The 16,602-nt window shown below is 44.0% G+C and overlaps 1 protein-coding gene across 18 annotated transcripts in view; it reads right to left on the bottom strand.

The window, feature by feature from the left end:
• The window catches only part of kiaa1109 (KIAA1109), a 65,405-nt gene extending 48,862 nt beyond the window's left edge, over nucleotides 1–16,543 (bottom strand). For all 18 annotated transcript variants that reach the window (XM_079175172.1, XM_079175182.1, XM_079175174.1 and 15 more), the window contains exons 1-24: nucleotides 16,420–16,543; nucleotides 13,819–13,954; nucleotides 13,344–13,460; nucleotides 11,730–11,808; nucleotides 11,574–11,638; nucleotides 11,068–11,242; nucleotides 10,590–10,671; nucleotides 10,308–10,501; nucleotides 9,244–9,323; nucleotides 8,539–8,689; nucleotides 8,205–8,361; nucleotides 7,719–7,797; nucleotides 6,504–6,595; nucleotides 6,234–6,351; nucleotides 5,956–6,111; nucleotides 5,071–5,168; nucleotides 4,661–4,845; nucleotides 3,845–3,951; nucleotides 3,438–3,673; nucleotides 3,087–3,305; nucleotides 2,524–2,661; nucleotides 1,539–1,715; nucleotides 895–1,023; nucleotides 76–195 (exon numbers count right to left, since the gene is read on the bottom strand). In XM_079175172.1, coding sequence (XP_079031298.1) covers nucleotides 76–195; nucleotides 895–1,023; nucleotides 1,539–1,715; nucleotides 2,524–2,661; nucleotides 3,087–3,305; nucleotides 3,438–3,673; nucleotides 3,845–3,951; nucleotides 4,661–4,845; nucleotides 5,071–5,168; nucleotides 5,956–6,111; nucleotides 6,234–6,351; nucleotides 6,504–6,595; nucleotides 7,719–7,797; nucleotides 8,205–8,361; nucleotides 8,539–8,689; nucleotides 9,244–9,323; nucleotides 10,308–10,501; nucleotides 10,590–10,671; nucleotides 11,068–11,242; nucleotides 11,574–11,638; nucleotides 11,730–11,808; nucleotides 13,344–13,460; nucleotides 13,819–13,924 — 3,060 coding nt within the window. In that variant the 5' untranslated portion in view covers nucleotides 13,925–13,954; nucleotides 16,420–16,543. The remainder of the gene's footprint in view (nucleotides 1–75; nucleotides 196–894; nucleotides 1,024–1,538; nucleotides 1,716–2,523; nucleotides 2,662–3,086; nucleotides 3,306–3,437; nucleotides 3,674–3,844; nucleotides 3,952–4,660; nucleotides 4,846–5,070; nucleotides 5,169–5,955; nucleotides 6,112–6,233; nucleotides 6,352–6,503; nucleotides 6,596–7,718; nucleotides 7,798–8,204; nucleotides 8,362–8,538; nucleotides 8,690–9,243; nucleotides 9,324–10,307; nucleotides 10,502–10,589; nucleotides 10,672–11,067; nucleotides 11,243–11,573; nucleotides 11,639–11,729; nucleotides 11,809–13,343; nucleotides 13,461–13,818; nucleotides 13,955–16,419) is intronic.
• Between the last annotated feature and the right edge of the window lie 59 nt (nucleotides 16,544–16,602).

A 16,602-nucleotide genomic window follows, 5' to 3' on the forward strand; every position in this document is an offset into this window, starting at 1 on the left:
TTTAAATGAGTTAAAGTTTTATGAATAAATATATTTTCTTGAAAGACAATACATAAACAGTTAGGCGCTAATTACCCTGATGTTGGCAGCGCAGCCATGCTCCACAACGAAGAGGTCAACTCCATCCATGGCCAGCCGGGTCATGGTGTACTTCAGCTCCTCTGATGTGCGACAGTGACCCGGCAGGCAGCTCAGCTGGAAAAACAAAACAATTTTTTTGGTTTAAAATAGTTGCAAGGGGAAGCCATCTTTAATTTAGTCTGGCTTTGCTTTCCACACAGCTCCGTGGCCGGTAGCCACAGCTGCTCTGTTGTCAGAAACTAACGAGGGCTCTCAGGCAAAGTTTTAAAAGAAAACATCCTTGTTATATTAGTATTCGCAAACAAACAAGACAGTTTGTGAAACAGACTAGTTTCCTCTCAAAGTGACTTCATACATCACGGGGTTGTGTCTGTAAGCCATGCGAGGTAGCTGCGAGTACATCAATAGATTTGTCTCCGGCTGCGTAAAGAAAAAGTGGGCTTTCTGAGTCATGCATCATTAGACAAAGCTTCACAGTTGTCTCCTTTTTTATTATCCGATGTCATTTGCACCCTTCCCTTCTGACCAACATTCAAATCTCACAAAAAAAAAGCCATAACGAGCTGATTTGGTAGCTTCTAGTCACACACACACACACACACACACACACACACACACACACACACACACACACACACACACACACACACACACACACACACACACACACACACACACACACACACACACACACACACACACACACACACACACACACTGAACCAATGCTAGAGAGCCACAGCAGATGAAGAGGAACTGTGAAAAGCGAGGCTCGGGCTGTGCAGCATTTTGTCGTCTACTGCCGGTTTGTACCTTGGCGTCGCAGATGCGGCGATCGACGCCATGCTGGCAGATGACGGAGGGCTTGGGTTGCTCCAGCTGGAACTCTCTGGAAACCCCGTGGAAGAGGAAATTCTCCCCCCACTCTATCATACTGGCCACCTAATAATCACAAGCGCACAAAGGGCCGTTAGTACGTCAACACAATCGATGAATACATCTACTGCTGGGGCGAATACACAAACGAGAGTAGAATAACTGCAGTCATCGTGGGGGTGGACAAAGCACAAGGAAAAGCTTACAACAGAAACAAACAACACCGCCACAAGCTAGAATATAAAGGAATGATGACTTGGTCTGACAGTCTCAACAACGTTATAAATGTACAAAAGTTGGCTCGTAATATATTGCACAGGTCATTTACACAAGCAAGCTTTACACGGTCACACACGGTCACACACACACACACACACACACACACACACACACACACACACACACACACACACACACACACACACACACACACACACTCAGCTGACCGAAAGATCCATGATGTAATCATAATCTTCAGGCTGCACGCATTTATCCCTTCCACATTCCAGATCGCTCTTTTACGTAAGCCAAACAAACACACACACACACACACACACACACACACACACACACACACACACCTGTGGGACTGTGACCCTGCCGGTGAGCCCCCCGGCCTGCATGTCGATGAGCCAGGCGTACTCCAGCGTGTCGCCGCCCAGTGGGAGGCCCTGAGCGGAGAACATGGCGTGGGCCCTCATCTGCAGGCCCGACAGGCTCAGGTGGCCGTCCCTCAAAACCCCGTCCGCCGTGGGACGCTGTGGGCGAAAGAACGAACACACACACACACGCAAATATTTATCAGCAACCTGTGTAATCTTCTCCATTCCATAATATCCCTGTTCATGCCACACACACACACAAAATAAATTAGTTTGTTATCTCAGTAGAGGAGAGAGATGAAGGACACACGTGCTTTGTCGGGGATTAAGGAAAGATATTCACTCTAAACAGCAAATAGGATCCAACTCAGGGCTAAAGCTTAGTAATTCTGCGTGGTTATACAATAGGCAAGTGCTTATGCAATGATGTGGCTGGTTTGATATTATGCAAGCTTTATTCAGGGTGTTTTCTAAGGGCTGAGTCACCCCATTAGTTGCCAGATTAAAGAGTAGTTGTCTGTGTATTAATTGTTCTCACACATGAGAGGTGAACGGAAGCCCTGAGAGGCAAGAGAACAAAAACAAAAGATCTGGTTATCCATTTTCCAAGTATGATGGAAATGGTTTAAGACTTGAGAACATGTGGTTAAAAGCTTTTGCCGGGTACTTTTCTCTAAGGTACTTTTTCTCCCATGTTCTCTCATGGGGAAAAGCATTCACGTTTTAAATTTGGATTAGCGTGAAAAATGGAGCACCAGATTTGTTTTTCCTCTCAGGGCTTCCGTAGTAGGAGCACATTTATATTACTGTTGGACTATTGGATTACAAGCATCTGGACATAAACTTGTTGTTTTTCTTTAGCAATTTCCTACGGACAAAATATAACTCTAGATATTGACTGCACTATATGGAGCAATAAGAAGCAGCACATCCGAACAGGCACCGGTGCGGGTGCGTTTCTGACCTGGTAGTTGTCACTGATGAAGATGTGAATGGGAGACAGGAGCAGCTGAAGCATCGTCTCCTTGTAACCCTTTTTCATCTCAAAACACAGCCGCTCCAAGAAGCCGGATGGACCTTCGGGACCCTCGCTGCTGCAGTGCTGGAGGCACCGAGAACGAGAGGAAATATGTGGAGTCATGCATCATGTTGTTTTTCGAATACAGAAACGCACACAAACTTCAAACAGGCACGGCAGGCAGGTTTAAATCAACAACAACAAAAAAAAGGATTCCTTGCAAGCCAGGAAACAAAATGATGGCAAATAAAGTAGACTCAAATGTAGAGCTACACACTTCCCACGAATGTTCATGTCTTGCACTCCTTTTTTATACATTCTATAAATCTATTTCTATATACGATACATTTTCTTTGATTCTCCAATGCCTATTATATTAGTACACATTGTAATGAAGTGATATTTTTAGTGTCTTAATCTTTGATCATATCCCAATTTGCTAAACTTCGACACTGATCTCTCTCTCTTTCGATCGATTAAAGTGAACTACTAGCGGTGATCGGTTTTACCATTGGCAGTCGGCCGTGGACTTTGTAGAGGTTGATGAGCACGGTGATGTCCCAGGGGCGCAGGTCCAGGGGATGGATGTTTGAGTTCTCCCTCTGTTCGCTGTCCTCCATTCCCAGAGGAGACCAACCGAGGCCCGAGGAAGTGCAGGTGGACAACACGGGGCTGGATACCGCCTCCTCAAAGTCCGTGTACATGTCGTCCTCGCCGAAATAGTTCTCCTGTGGGAACACAACACCAATTCTTTCCTGGTTTACTATTAACCAAAATCCACATCGAGCATCCACACCAAAACATTAAACACACGAGGACTGATTACCGAAGGTGCCACCGAAAATCCAGAATTTCCGTACCTTGATGGAGATCAACGCTCGGAGCAAAGGCCCGTAGAGGATGATTTGAGAATCTGGGGACATTTCCATCTCCACGTGAAGCCTGTCGGGGGGGAGCTCCGAGGGGTCCGCGGGCATCCGTCCGTGAGCCGCCGAGGCAGACGTGGAGGTGTAGCGCGGCTGGGCGTTGTGGTGCGACCCCCCGGTGAGCTCCGGGGGCCGCAGAGCCGACAGCATGGATTCCTCCATCTCAGACACTGCAGACGCAGATCACAGGCGAGTTAAGACAAAAGCCATTTTAAAAACAGACGTAAGTAAGGCAACTGAGCAAAGACGTGAGAGACTGTTACAATTTCTTACACAGTCGTTTTGTCACGGCTGGCTTTAGAACGAACAGCAGAGAATTGATACTAAAGCGGGGAGCTTACGCGACTGTTTGAGCTGCTCATCGGCCTTCTGGGGATAAATGGGGTGCCAAGTGTAGTCAATGATGAGCAAGAAGTTGGGTACGCTCCAGCAATCCACCCAGCCAGCTCTGATACAAGGAGGGGAAAAATACACACTCACAGGTTCACAGTCGTAATACAGAGTTTGTCATCGTTTTCCAGTGGATTTTCCGGTACATCGTTCGCTTCATGAACCGTTCAATCCGAGGACGTTACAGTCGGGGCGAGAGACAGCAAATGGGTCACGGACGATTTCTCTGCGGCACCGAGTGCAACGGTCCGGACAGAGTTTGATCGTAACCTCCCCGGGGGGGTGGAGTGGGTCTCTCGCGGCGGTGCTGCATCAGTGCAGTCTGGCTCGGGGTCCATGGATTATGAATGATCTGAATTTTGACTTATGTGCGGAGTGCACGATGCATGCGCTACCCAACTATTTAAAATCAGTTTGAACCTTCCCTGACCCCGACACAGAACCTTGCTTTGCAACATTCTCCAGAAGGAATGCAGACCAAGATGGAGAAATAACTGTGAGACAAGTAATAAAAAGGGTTTAAAAGGAAATAGAAATTATTATGACAAGCCCCTAGAAAAGCTTATACTTCATAGCTTCATCTCAAGGCTATTGTATCTCACTTAAAACCAAGCAAAGCATAAAAAGTGAAGGTTAGTGGTACATTTACTTGAAATTACCACCTACTACCTAGGATTGATGTGAGTCAGTGTGTTACGACGATGAGTCACCCTGCTCTGCCCCCCCCCCCACCAACTACAGAGAAATAACTCCCAGGTTTAACTCACTCTGCGTGGGTGATGTTCCTCCAGCGGGACTTGGTGGTTTTGGGAGGGGGAGCGCTTTGGTGTTCCCCCGGCATGAACATGTCCGGCGGCAGCTTGACGTTCTGGTATTCTTTGGACAGGGTGAGGAGGGGGTCGCGGCTCGGGTGGCACTCCGGCAGGGACAGTCGCAAGTCTGTATCCTCCGCCTGAGGAGGACGAAGCACACACAGATATATATATATATATATATTTATAAGTGCATTCACCCACACATATTCACAGTATTACAATCTACAGGCGCATAGAAATACAAAAGCATCCATACAATATGAAAATAAACAGTATGTGAAGCCATACATTTTCTAGATGGAGAAAACTCTCCACGAGAACACTCAAATAAACAAATCATATGCACTGAAAGCACGGCTCACCTTCAAGCTGAAGCGGGTGTTGCAGGTGGTGGGAACAAACTCATTGAAAGGCAAAGTGAAGTCGATATTGAGCGTCTCGCCACACGCTGCAAGGTACACTATAGGAGATCAATAAAGCAATTGATTAGTCTGCCCTGGGATTAAGTGGAGTATATACTGTATGAACAATATATCACGACTTAATAGAGTCAAAGTATCCTGTCACGGACATCGGCTTCCAGTGCTCAGGAGGCATTAAGTCATCGGCTGCTTTCAGGGCTGGATTTCTTTTCATTTCAGCGTCAGCGTTAATGCTAAACACAGATCTAACAGGAAGTCGATTTGTTCCGCTGCAAAACTGTAAACTACTGTATCACCCAATTATATCATCATAAAGGATTTTATACATGGAAATAAAACTTTAGTTGGGGGGGGCAAAACTGTGCACTTTACTTTAGTTTTTTTTGTCCGTAGTTATTTTGTGTGTATACAAAAATAATGTATTTGGTTTGTGTTTGTTTGTTTCCTTCTCTTTTGTATGTATCTGCCTTTCTTTATCATCACAGAATTATCTGGACGTATGTGGACCGACTCATGTTCAATGTTTGCACATTGTTACAGAAATCTGGTGCAGATTTTAACAGCCGTCAATGCTGAACATTAAGCACCTTACTGAAGAAACAAATCATTTCTAGTTCTTTAAAAAGGGAACACATTTCTGTCTTACTTACTGTACTTTTAATTTGTGTCCTGCATAAAGTACTTTTTTGGTATCAAAAAAAGAAAATATATGAAATACTTAAAACATCTACTCATAATAAATACACTTAAAAATATGAATCTACGACTAATAAAAGATTGAATTCAGGTCAGAACTCAGACTCTCTGACAGATGCTCTTTCTCACCATTCTCCTGCTGCTTGGTGGAGCAGTCGACCCAGTTGTGCTGATTTGCCGCCCAGATCATCTCGAACTGGTGGAAAAGCACCTTGAACTTCCAGGAGTAGGGCACGAAGGAGTAGATGTCTGGGGCGCTGTCACTCGCCCAGTCCTGGATCAAATCTAAAAAGAACAGAGGGAACCGTGAGAAAGGAACTTTACCCGTTACGTTTCATACATTTCGTTCTGAAAATGCTAAGCGCTACAATGTCATTCATGAAGTGCGGTTTTGCTGGAGAGCTCACCGGTGAAGAAGTTCTTCTGGGCGTAGATGAAGTGGTATGTGGCCTTGTACACCTCGATCTCACACTGCCACGACTGAGGCATGTTCCACACACGAGGGTAGCTGGCTATGACGTGAAACTGAAATATTAAAAAAAAAAAAGGGAGAGGCAGCACATGATTTCACTTACTATGTATGTATGTGCACGTTCGACTCAACTTTCCCATGCATCTTAAGTCGAAGGAGAAGAAAGAGTTGAAAAGCTCGACCGTAAAGCGTCTCAGCTACTTACGGCCAGCATCTCGGCCTCCAGGAGAGTCCTGTACTGCATGCTGCTGGTGGTGTCCACGTGCAGCAGCTGGCCTTTGATGGTAGGAGAGTAGCCTGAGGGCAGAGGAGAGGGGACACACAGGCAGGGCCATCAATTCTCAAAACACAGAGCTGGGGCCTAGTTCTTGCAAATAATGTCATTTACCGGCTACATTTGAACAGTAACCATATTTCTGGAGACAGAGGAGGGTGTTGACTGATGACTGACAAAATGTTATGAGCACAGCGCGATAAATTATTACACGTTCCTCCCATCTATCAGCGTTGAGAATGTCAACGGTCCCCGGGGTCAGCTGTATTATTCTGGATACAGCTCTGTCCGTCTGCGTGTCCTTTATCTCGAGAACAGTTCACCCGATCTACTTCACACTTGGTGGGTGTATTGCTGGGAAGTTGGTGCAATTTGGACACGTTTAATATGAATAAAATTTGAATATACAAGGGGTCAGCGCTCTGTGCTGGAGTCGAGCTAATTCCTTGTGGAAAATAGTTCAGCAATGACTTCACAGACCTTGGAACAGAGGTTGGTATTGTGTTTTGGTCAAATTGATTTAACTTATTTACACATCTAGAGGTCACAAAGAAGCATCATTGTTTATTTGGTGTGGAGTTTGTGTTCACCTGATGACTTTAAGTTGAATATTTTCTCCCTTCCAGCTCTGTTTTTAGTCACTACCCACTCCTGAGGTAAATATCGGTCTCTTTAGCCGCTAAATGCTCCACTGTGTTCGGCAGCTAGTCGCTAGCCGTGTCCGCAGACGGTGGATATTTATACAGTTGACAGCTGAAACTGAAAACGACGTCATCAGAGCGTCGATACTGACTGAGTACAGTCAAATTCAGGGCGGGACAGCTAAACAATGAGAAAAAGAACTGTTGTGATTAATCTCAATGGAAATCAATATGTCAAATAAACTAAAAAGCCAAATTTGACCAGCTTGAAGAATCTTCATTACTTTTTGACTTCATCCTGACATTTGATGAAGCTGCTCGTCATGGCTGTAATTCAGCCGTTAGTCAGCACAGCAGATTATCACCAGACGATGGGGAAACTGCTGACGCTTCGATATGAACAACAGTTGCCTTTAAGCCAGCGGGACATCTGCTGTGGGAACTGAGCCAAGTGCTGACATTTTGGTTGACTCTTCTCTTACTTTTGTTTTAAATGCAGACTTACCATTCTCTCCCACAGTCATGGGGATGTTGACTTCCAGGTAGGAGCCTGCCCCTACATTCACATGGATGGCATTGGTCTCCTAGTAACAGGGATGAATGCAGAGCGTGGGGGGAGGGGAGAGAGTAAACAGAGCAGTCACATATGCTGTCAAATCAGCAGAGGGGGGCCTTCAGAATAAAAGAAAGCTACCAAATCTTTAACTAAAATATGGTCAAAATGATGTTGTTATTCAACGTGCGCTTATGTTGATGTTTAGTATGCACTTCACACGCTTAGCTTTCTGAAAATCCATGCGCTGGTCCAGGATGAAAATTTGAAAAAGCATAAAACATGAAGCGATATCGACAGCTCAAACACGATGACACATGAAGACAAAGATGAGTGGAGCAGCAGAGAGAGGAAGAAAGATCACAGAGGTCGGCGAGAAGAAGAAGAAAAAAAAGAAAGAGAGAAAGGGAGAAGAAAGCACATGAGAGCAAAAGTCACCCTGTTTTTGGTAAAAAGCAGATCGATGGTGGCGTCAGCGATGATGTTCATGCGCAGCTCGAACGCCTGGATCTGTCTGGGTTTTCCTGGCTGGGAAACCTCTGTGACTTTCATGGCCTGGTAGTCAGCCGGCAGGAAGAACTTCCACAGACAGTCCCTGAGGAAATCAAGAGCTCGTGTAAATGCGAGAGCGTATCTGTGAAGCCCAACTCCAAAGCCTTGAACTATACTTAACCACGGCACTCTTCTTACACCCGTTACATATTGTTATGCCGTTCACGTACATGCGAAAGATACAAGAACAGTGCTCCGTGTTTCCGCGATCATCGCTCACCTCTGACGATCTGCCCAAGGGCCGTAGTTGAAGTCGGTTCCTTTTCCGCAGACGATGTCCAGACCCCAGCATGGAGGCAGGTCCTGAAGCTTATCGCCCTCGCTGCACGTCTCCGCCTCCTCCCCAGCCTCCTGCTCCTCGGGCACCAGACCTGCACAGACACACACACACACACACACACAGCTTTCAAGACTTAAACTACTCTTGGCAACAAACACCGAAACAAAAACACACAACTGTACAAAACACAAGCAGTCTTGAAACTCCTTTGCTACGGCTCCTTCATCACTTAGCCAACGTCCATCGGTCATGCTCGTATTTCTATGCTAGCGCTGAAGTATCAAGAGTTGTGTGATAGAAGGGCTGCACAATATTGGAAAAAACAACAACATTCAAACATTTTTTTCTATCTGCGATATATATTGAAAGAAATACAGGAATATTTGCCAGATGACGACATCGTAAAAATGTTGTACAAAAAAAAGGTAAATACATCAATCTGTTGCACCTTCTGGCTACAATGTCAAAACTAAAACTATACATATCGTGCAGCCCCATTCGAAAGCAAAACACAAGTTATTATTCTTAAAGTTACTTCAAAGAAACAACAAATTCCCAGTTACATCTTTTGGTATTGTCGCAGCACTGCCAACGTTTGTTGGTGTGTGTGCGCGTGTGTGCGTGTGTGTGTATTCATGAGCATACCGGGTTCGTCCTGGTAATAGTAGATGTCAACATCGTTGGACTGCATGACCACAAAGCCTTCGCCCATCAGTCTGGGAGGTCTAGGTGGGAAATATCACCAGGTCAGAGTTTAGAAGGCAAAGTACAGATTATACACAGAGGTTATGAACTCTATTCTGACAAATGCCATAATTAAACATTCTGCCAACGTTTTTGGTGTTAAAAGTTTCAATCGCCCAATTCTGATGTGTATATATGTATATATATATATATCTCCTTATCTTTATACAATATCTCTGATGCTTTTAAGAAGGCTGCAGCGCCTGTATTCAGCAAGCTAAAAGCTGAGTCATCCAGTAAATGTACTAATAATGTTTTAAGCAAAAATAATGAATTCAGATAAAACTATTATCTGCGATTAACTCCTTACATATTTATTTTCATTTTACAAAAACAAACAAAGAAATATAGAGCGAGTCCTCTGCCTGTGTTTAAGAATTCACACTATACAATACATATTGCAGGATCAACAGCAAGAAGAAGAAGAAAAGAGAGCATTTCACAGAATTATCCATTTCAAACTTTACAACGATAAACAACGTAAAGCGGTCGCACACATCCAAAACCGTTGGAGGCCGATGCGGGACCAAAAGAACACAGCAATAAAAACATAAATAAAAAGGTCCGCACAGCGCAGCTCCCTTAAGTGTGATTTATTAAATTGCACTGAAGGGAGCCACAGAGTGCGGGCCTTTTATGTATATTTTCAATCTTTATAATGATCTCATTATAGTATGCTTCAAAAGAATGTCATTATTCTCCCGGCAAGAGCATTCATTCTAAACAGTTTTAGCACGGACAACGACATAAGTTGAAAAATGATGTTTACAAGTTTCAGAAATCGTTGGGAATAAATAAATACCAAACTCTGCTACATTATTCATTTCCCTTTTTTTGTGTAGCTTCTATATGAATTTCACCCTCCAATTCAAAGAGTGACCCCTCTGGAAGAACCAGCCTTTGAGAATGTGCGATTTCACAGCTCAACTTAAAAACGCGTCGTCAGTAGAGCGACTTGGACTTACTCGTCATTCTGCATGCCGAGGTAGCGCGGGCTGGGAACCAGCATGACGCGCACGTTCTCCAGCGAGCCTTTGACGATGTGCATGAACTGGTCCAGGTGGCTGGAGGGAGGCTTGGTGGCGTACGTCAGGAAGGCGTCCTCGAAGTTCACGCACAGCGTCTGGGGGAGGTGGTGGTTCCCGAACGCCAGGCGACCCTAACGGGAGAGCAAGCACGCAGGCCGTGAAGGAGCGAGGACTGAACACTGGGCCCTGAACACCGTTTCTAAAAAAAAAGGAACTTACGGTGCTGATGTTGACTTTGATGACGGGAATGAGGGAGCGCCACGATGACGTGTGGTCTGGACTCTCTGCTTTGATGTTCACGCTGCACAGGGGACCAGAAGACAGTTTTAATAGATCTACTTCTTCCAGTCAGCCCGATTTGTTTGGCCTTCAGTGGGGAGATGAAAAAAAGCTCTCCTCTGTGGCGACACTTCAAATGCATTTGCTCGTAACAGACAGAAGGGAAAACATCTGTGCAGCAATTTCTGGGAAATTGTTGATTCATGTTTTTTTTTTTCCAGTTCTATTTACCAAAGACGAGACATTTTTTAATCATTCTAGTCCAAGTTAACACAAGTTCAGAAGCAAAATACTGTAAGTGCTCAGCTATCAAGAGCTTATAATTATCTTGATGTCATTATTACTTTCACTAAGATGGTGGAGTTGGATTTTCTCTAAAACGACCCCAACACTGACTAGACAGAGCCCTCGGCAGCACCTCTCTAGAGTCTTGTTTCGGTCCTCTGGTCCCTTCTCCTCGTCCTTCTTGGGCGTTATGAGTGTGGGGTCCAGTCCGAAGGTCTCCTGCAGTCGGGCGTAGAGGTCGGTGCGGTTGTAGACGTGAAACTCAAAGCCGTTAACCGTCACGTAAAGCCTGGTCTCTGCCTTGGGGTCTGGCGACAAGAGACGAGAGAGCAAACTCATCATTTATGGCTATAAACTCAGCCGTGTCAGAGCTAAAAGGTAGAGTCTGGCGCACCTTAAGTTTTCCTAACTTTGGTTAAGGTCTTTTGTAATTACTTTAAGGGATTCTTTAAGTATAAGACCAATATCAGGAGAAAACCTGAAATACTCAAGTGAACATGTAAAGGAAACCCTGAGGAGAAGTCTTAAGGGTGTTTATATTATAAGGAAACCTTAACTTGAACTTTCAGGAAAAATCGTAACATTAAAAAGAGTTTTGTACAACTGGCCCCAGGCGAACGACAAAGCTCTTAAACTCACCATGCTGTTTCTGTTTTGGGTTATACATTTTCCACCAGCGGAAGATGAGGAAGCCATCCTGTATCCTGCATCACAGACAGCATTAATATCAATAAGTTAGAAAGCGATAAGATGATAAGAGGAGAGAAGCGAGCGACGCAGCCCAGGCCAGCCTACCTGATGGACATGTCCTGGTTGATGAAGTAGACGTCTCTGAACATGACTTTCCCCGACAGCACGGAGAAGGAGAAGGAGCCTGCGGTGCGGTCAGAAACATTTTGTGTTACGGTCACAAAAGAGAGCATCATATTTTTCATTAACAGTGCCGTAGAGTGATATGAAGTTACACGATTACAATTTTTTTAAAAAGCAAGTGAAAAGATGTTTGGATTGGATCACAGTGGTGTGAAATCAAGCCAGCACACCTGCTAATTAAAGACAAATAAAAATGTATTCTTTAAATAATGAAACGTAAACACAAGTTGTAATTAGACGGTTGTTTGAGCCTTGGTAAAGTGGGAGTTGGTGAGATATTTAATCAGCTTATCTCTTCTCTTTGAGAGAAAAAAATAAATAATCTTAATTAGGATCTAATTGTATAACAAGTAGGTCAGAGTCGTCACTGAGTAAGAACATAGATTTACATCTTTAATCCTTTTTGGCGAGTAACACGAGAGAGAGAGAGAGAGAGAGACTGAGTGATTCGACTATCATCATCCCAGCTCACACCTCCTCATGTCTGCGGTGTTTGTCACGTGACTCTTCCTCTGACTGGCTGAAGACCGTATGTCTCAGATCATCTTACCAGGAAGCCAGTTCCTCCCTCTCAATCCATGCAGGAATTTTGACTCAACTCAGGCCTGGCAGTTACAACACGCGCAGGTTCAAACCTGCTCATCACATGACAAACTGTGTCTGTACTTCACGGACGTTTTCTCTTCTCGTCTCCATTTCATTACATTCTCTGTTCTTTTTGTATACGCTAAAGGGATAGTTCTGACTTCTTTAATGTGGGGTTGTATGAGGTGCTTATCTATAGTCAATGTATTGCCTCCAGTCGATGGCAGCTGGCACACCCCCAGTTTGAAGAAGCAGGTGGTTTTTAGGTGGTTAAAATATGTTTTGCTGCTGCTGCTGCTGCTGCTGCTGCTGCTGCTGCTGCTGCTGCCCCCCCCCCCGTCTACAGCAGTACATTGATGGTACTCCTGTCTGCTTCTACAAACTGAGGCCATCCACCGTCATCTACTGTAGATAATACAGCGACTATGGCTTGGACTGTGGTAAGAGATTAGCTGGCACACAGTCGACTGCTCACTTTGTAGCACCGCGCGTTGGCACAGAGACTGAACCGCACCCTACTCATCTAATTAAATCTTAATGCCTAATGTGAATTTGTTAATTCACTGATAAAATGTTCAACACAAAGTAAGCGTCAACGCTCTGGCTTGTATTTATGGTTGTATGACAGTGCAGGTGATCCTGACCAGGTGCACTCTTTAGTACATAAATTGATGTTTTTGGAAGAAACTCGCATGGTGGCATGGTTTCACTTGGATTTATGGTCTCGAGGTGCTTTTATAAGTTAACTTCTGTGTCGTTTGTGTGGAGGAATTCAATCAGGTGTTGGTTGCAGTTTGCCGTTCGGGCTCAGTGGCGATAATCACTGAGAGAAGCCGGCTCATCATGAAATATTCAGCGGACTGAGCGAAAAGCCTTGAACTGAAAGCTCCGGCAGCGCTCCTCCTCCTCCCCATTCATCACTGTGTGACAGAGCTCCGGAGGAACACACACCAATGTGGATGTAGCCATCCTTGTAGAGCCTGTTGATGATGAGGGTGAGGATGAGGCCAATGTTGCGGGAGTTGTAATAAGTTAAATAGATGATCCATCCACAGGACAGAATGGTGGCTGAAATACAAAAACATGGTCCCCTTTGTTAACACATGGAACAACAAACAATAAGTAATTCATGTTTTATGATATTTGGAATAGTTTGTCAACGTCATTGATGTTTGTGAACCAAACAGTAAAGTAGGCCTTTACTTTTAAATATGATCACAAGTGCTGATTGTAAAAGGTCAATAAACCGGGATTGGTGCTTTGAATACAATGTGACAGATGCTAGTTTTCCTGACATGATAAAGAGCCATAAGCACCACAATAGTTTAGATGATAAAATGTGATGGCACATCTTCTATGAAACTGCTTAAATGCAGCTTGATCCAGTGCTATCCACTGCTACACAGTGCAGATCCAGAGCACTTACCCACGAGGAGCCAGATGAAGTTGGAGTTGTGCTTGGTGAGGAAGTCATCCAGGTCCACGAAGCTGGGGAAAGTGCTCTCATTGCTTTTGGGAGCATGGCCATCCATGGCTACAGGCTCTCAGTCCGATACCTAAAACTGAAAGAGTCAAACGTCAGATAACTTCCATGGCACAGGAACAAAAGAAAGACAAAGAGGAGGACAATACTAAGCCCCACAGCAAAGACAGCCAAATGGTGTTTGTATTATATTACATTATGAATAAAAGTAGAAAATAATTATGTAAACAAAATAGAGTGCTGCATCTGCCTGGGTACCTCGACAAAAGGCTAATAGGATTTTGGATTATTGCAGAAAATGATGTCTGTGACAAATAAATGGAGGCGTATGTTATAATGTAGAACAAAAGGTTAAAATATCTTTGTATTAACCACAGAACTTGTTTCAGGCCTCTAAACAAAACCCATTCAAAAAACCCACAGACTTCGAGAGACGAAGGAACCAGATTTGCACAAGCGCTGACTCAACTCCTGGTTTTAGGAATCGTCCGTTATATGTCACTCAAAACTGCTGCTCCCACTCTACCAGTAATTAGTCTAAAATGTTGAGATCAAGTAGGAAAATAAATTGGGTTGTGGTTTTACAGGCTATATGAGGTGATGTCATTTACTGAACTTACCAGACTGTTGGATTATTTGCCTTTAATCACTTAGTCAATATATCCACATTAACGATGATTATCTATCAAAAAACACATTTTGTAAATATTTTGCGGGAGCCGCAAGGTTATTTGGTAAAAAAAAAAACACAAAAAACGTGATATCTAATTTTCTCCATATTACCCTGAAGGTACATGTATTATATATAAAATCATTTTGCATGAGATATTTAGAAAAAAAAGTCAAACTTATCTTAGCATTTAACTGCGTCATACAGCTTTTTAAAATTGTTTAGGAATTCAAAACATTTGTATCATACCCAACATCCACAAGAGCTGAGCTCACACAGTGTAACACCACGCGTGATCATAATCAGCTATATGTGCATCGTGAGGCCGCAGGCTGTGTTTGGTGATGTGGACTTTGCTTTTACAGAGAGGATTATTATATTTTGTGTGCGTGTGGAAGAGGCCTGGTGGAAGGGTGTTGCATATTAGTGTGTCTCTGTGTGTGGGGTACGGGCTCACACACACACACACAAACACAAATCCACATCTAATCCACCTTACATGACGTTGGCTGTAAAACCACTGAGATGTAACCAAACCCTGCACACTCTCTCTCTCTCTCTTATAGAAAACACTGTTTCTAAACACTTCTAGATCTCACATCACAGGGAACTTGACACCAGCTACCTGCCAGAGACTAATCCAAATCAGACTGTTGGGCTTGTTTACTATGTCAAATTAGGCAGGAGGCACATGCTCATTTTGGGTGGTCAACTATAGAGCTAAAGCAGTGTTTGCAAGACTTTTCTTGGAATCTCAAGCACAAACACTTCACCTAAATGTAGCCTGGTGTATGTACCCATGTGTGCGTCTGTGATTCAGTCCATCTGACTGGATTACAGCACAGGTATGTTCCTGTAAGGCAGGTCCTCCCAGAATGATCAGAGATGTCAGTGACTCATCACCTGCAACACCTGAGTTGTTTTCTGTTTTGGTTTACGAGTGACTTAATTAAGCAGAGCGAGGAGGGTAATTCTAAAGCCACCTATCCACTTTTTAGTTAGCTACCACAGCTAATCCCAAACTTGTTCATGTTATGCACTCACCCAACAGACACTGTAAACAAAGCACCACACCAAACAGCCTCAAAGAAGACAGCTTTTGGGAAGTACCAGTTTATGTGATCATTGCAGATATGACCGGGAAACATCCACCGTCAGATTAAATAAATTATCATTGTTTCTGGGGAATCTGGCGACAGCTTCACAAAGCTTTCTTGATCACAAAACATTTCACATGCACACAAACTTCTCACACACAAACAAAGGAAAATACAAGCCATGTTGTTGCTTGGCTATAATGATTGTTAAACTAAGACGATGGGGAAGACAAAAGAAAAGAGGAACGTATTGAAGGAAACGTTACTTGGCTGTCTTTGGCTTTGTTTACATGTTGAAGTGGAGGAGCTATCATCGACATGGTTTTCTATATTCACTTCACGCCGTGTGTTAAGATAAAGTGCAACATGGCCAGGCGTGACCGATTGCTAAATTAACAATTCATGTGAATTCTGATGTAATCTTGAACCCAGAGCCATAACTGAGCCATACAACCTAACGCTAGCTAGCTAAGCCCAGCTGGTCCTTCCTGGGGCAATATTATCAGCACTAGCAACACAGTCGCACAGTTGCCTTAACGTGTTTCATTGTTTTTAACGTTTGTAGCGTTACGACAAGCTGCCGACCCGTCCGGTGCAGCCGGGTAGCTTCTTGGCTAATGACGCGTTAGCTTGTGGTTAATGCAGTTATTAAGCCAACCGCTAAATATCACAACGTTAGCACTGAGGTTAGCTAGCAAGCTAATGACAGCAGGCCGCACCCTTTAACTTATCCTTCTTCAAACTGTGAAAACAAGTCATTCGGTGGTCGTTAAATACCTTAACGTCCTCGATAAAGCATGTGGTTTCATCTTTGCTCCAGTTCTCCAGGAGTTGCAGTCCTTTTGTCGTGTCAGACATGGGCATTGCTAGCATCCTCTGTTGAATATTTACCTGGCAGGCGACCAGTTAACATCTTTTCCTGGTCTGTCGCGAGCAGTCACAGAGTTGACCAATAGGAAG

Source organism: Pholis gunnellus, assembly GCF_910591455.1.
Source record: "Pholis gunnellus genome assembly, chromosome: 15".
NCBI classification, from domain to species: Eukaryota; Metazoa; Chordata; class Actinopteri; order Perciformes; family Pholidae; genus Pholis; species Pholis gunnellus.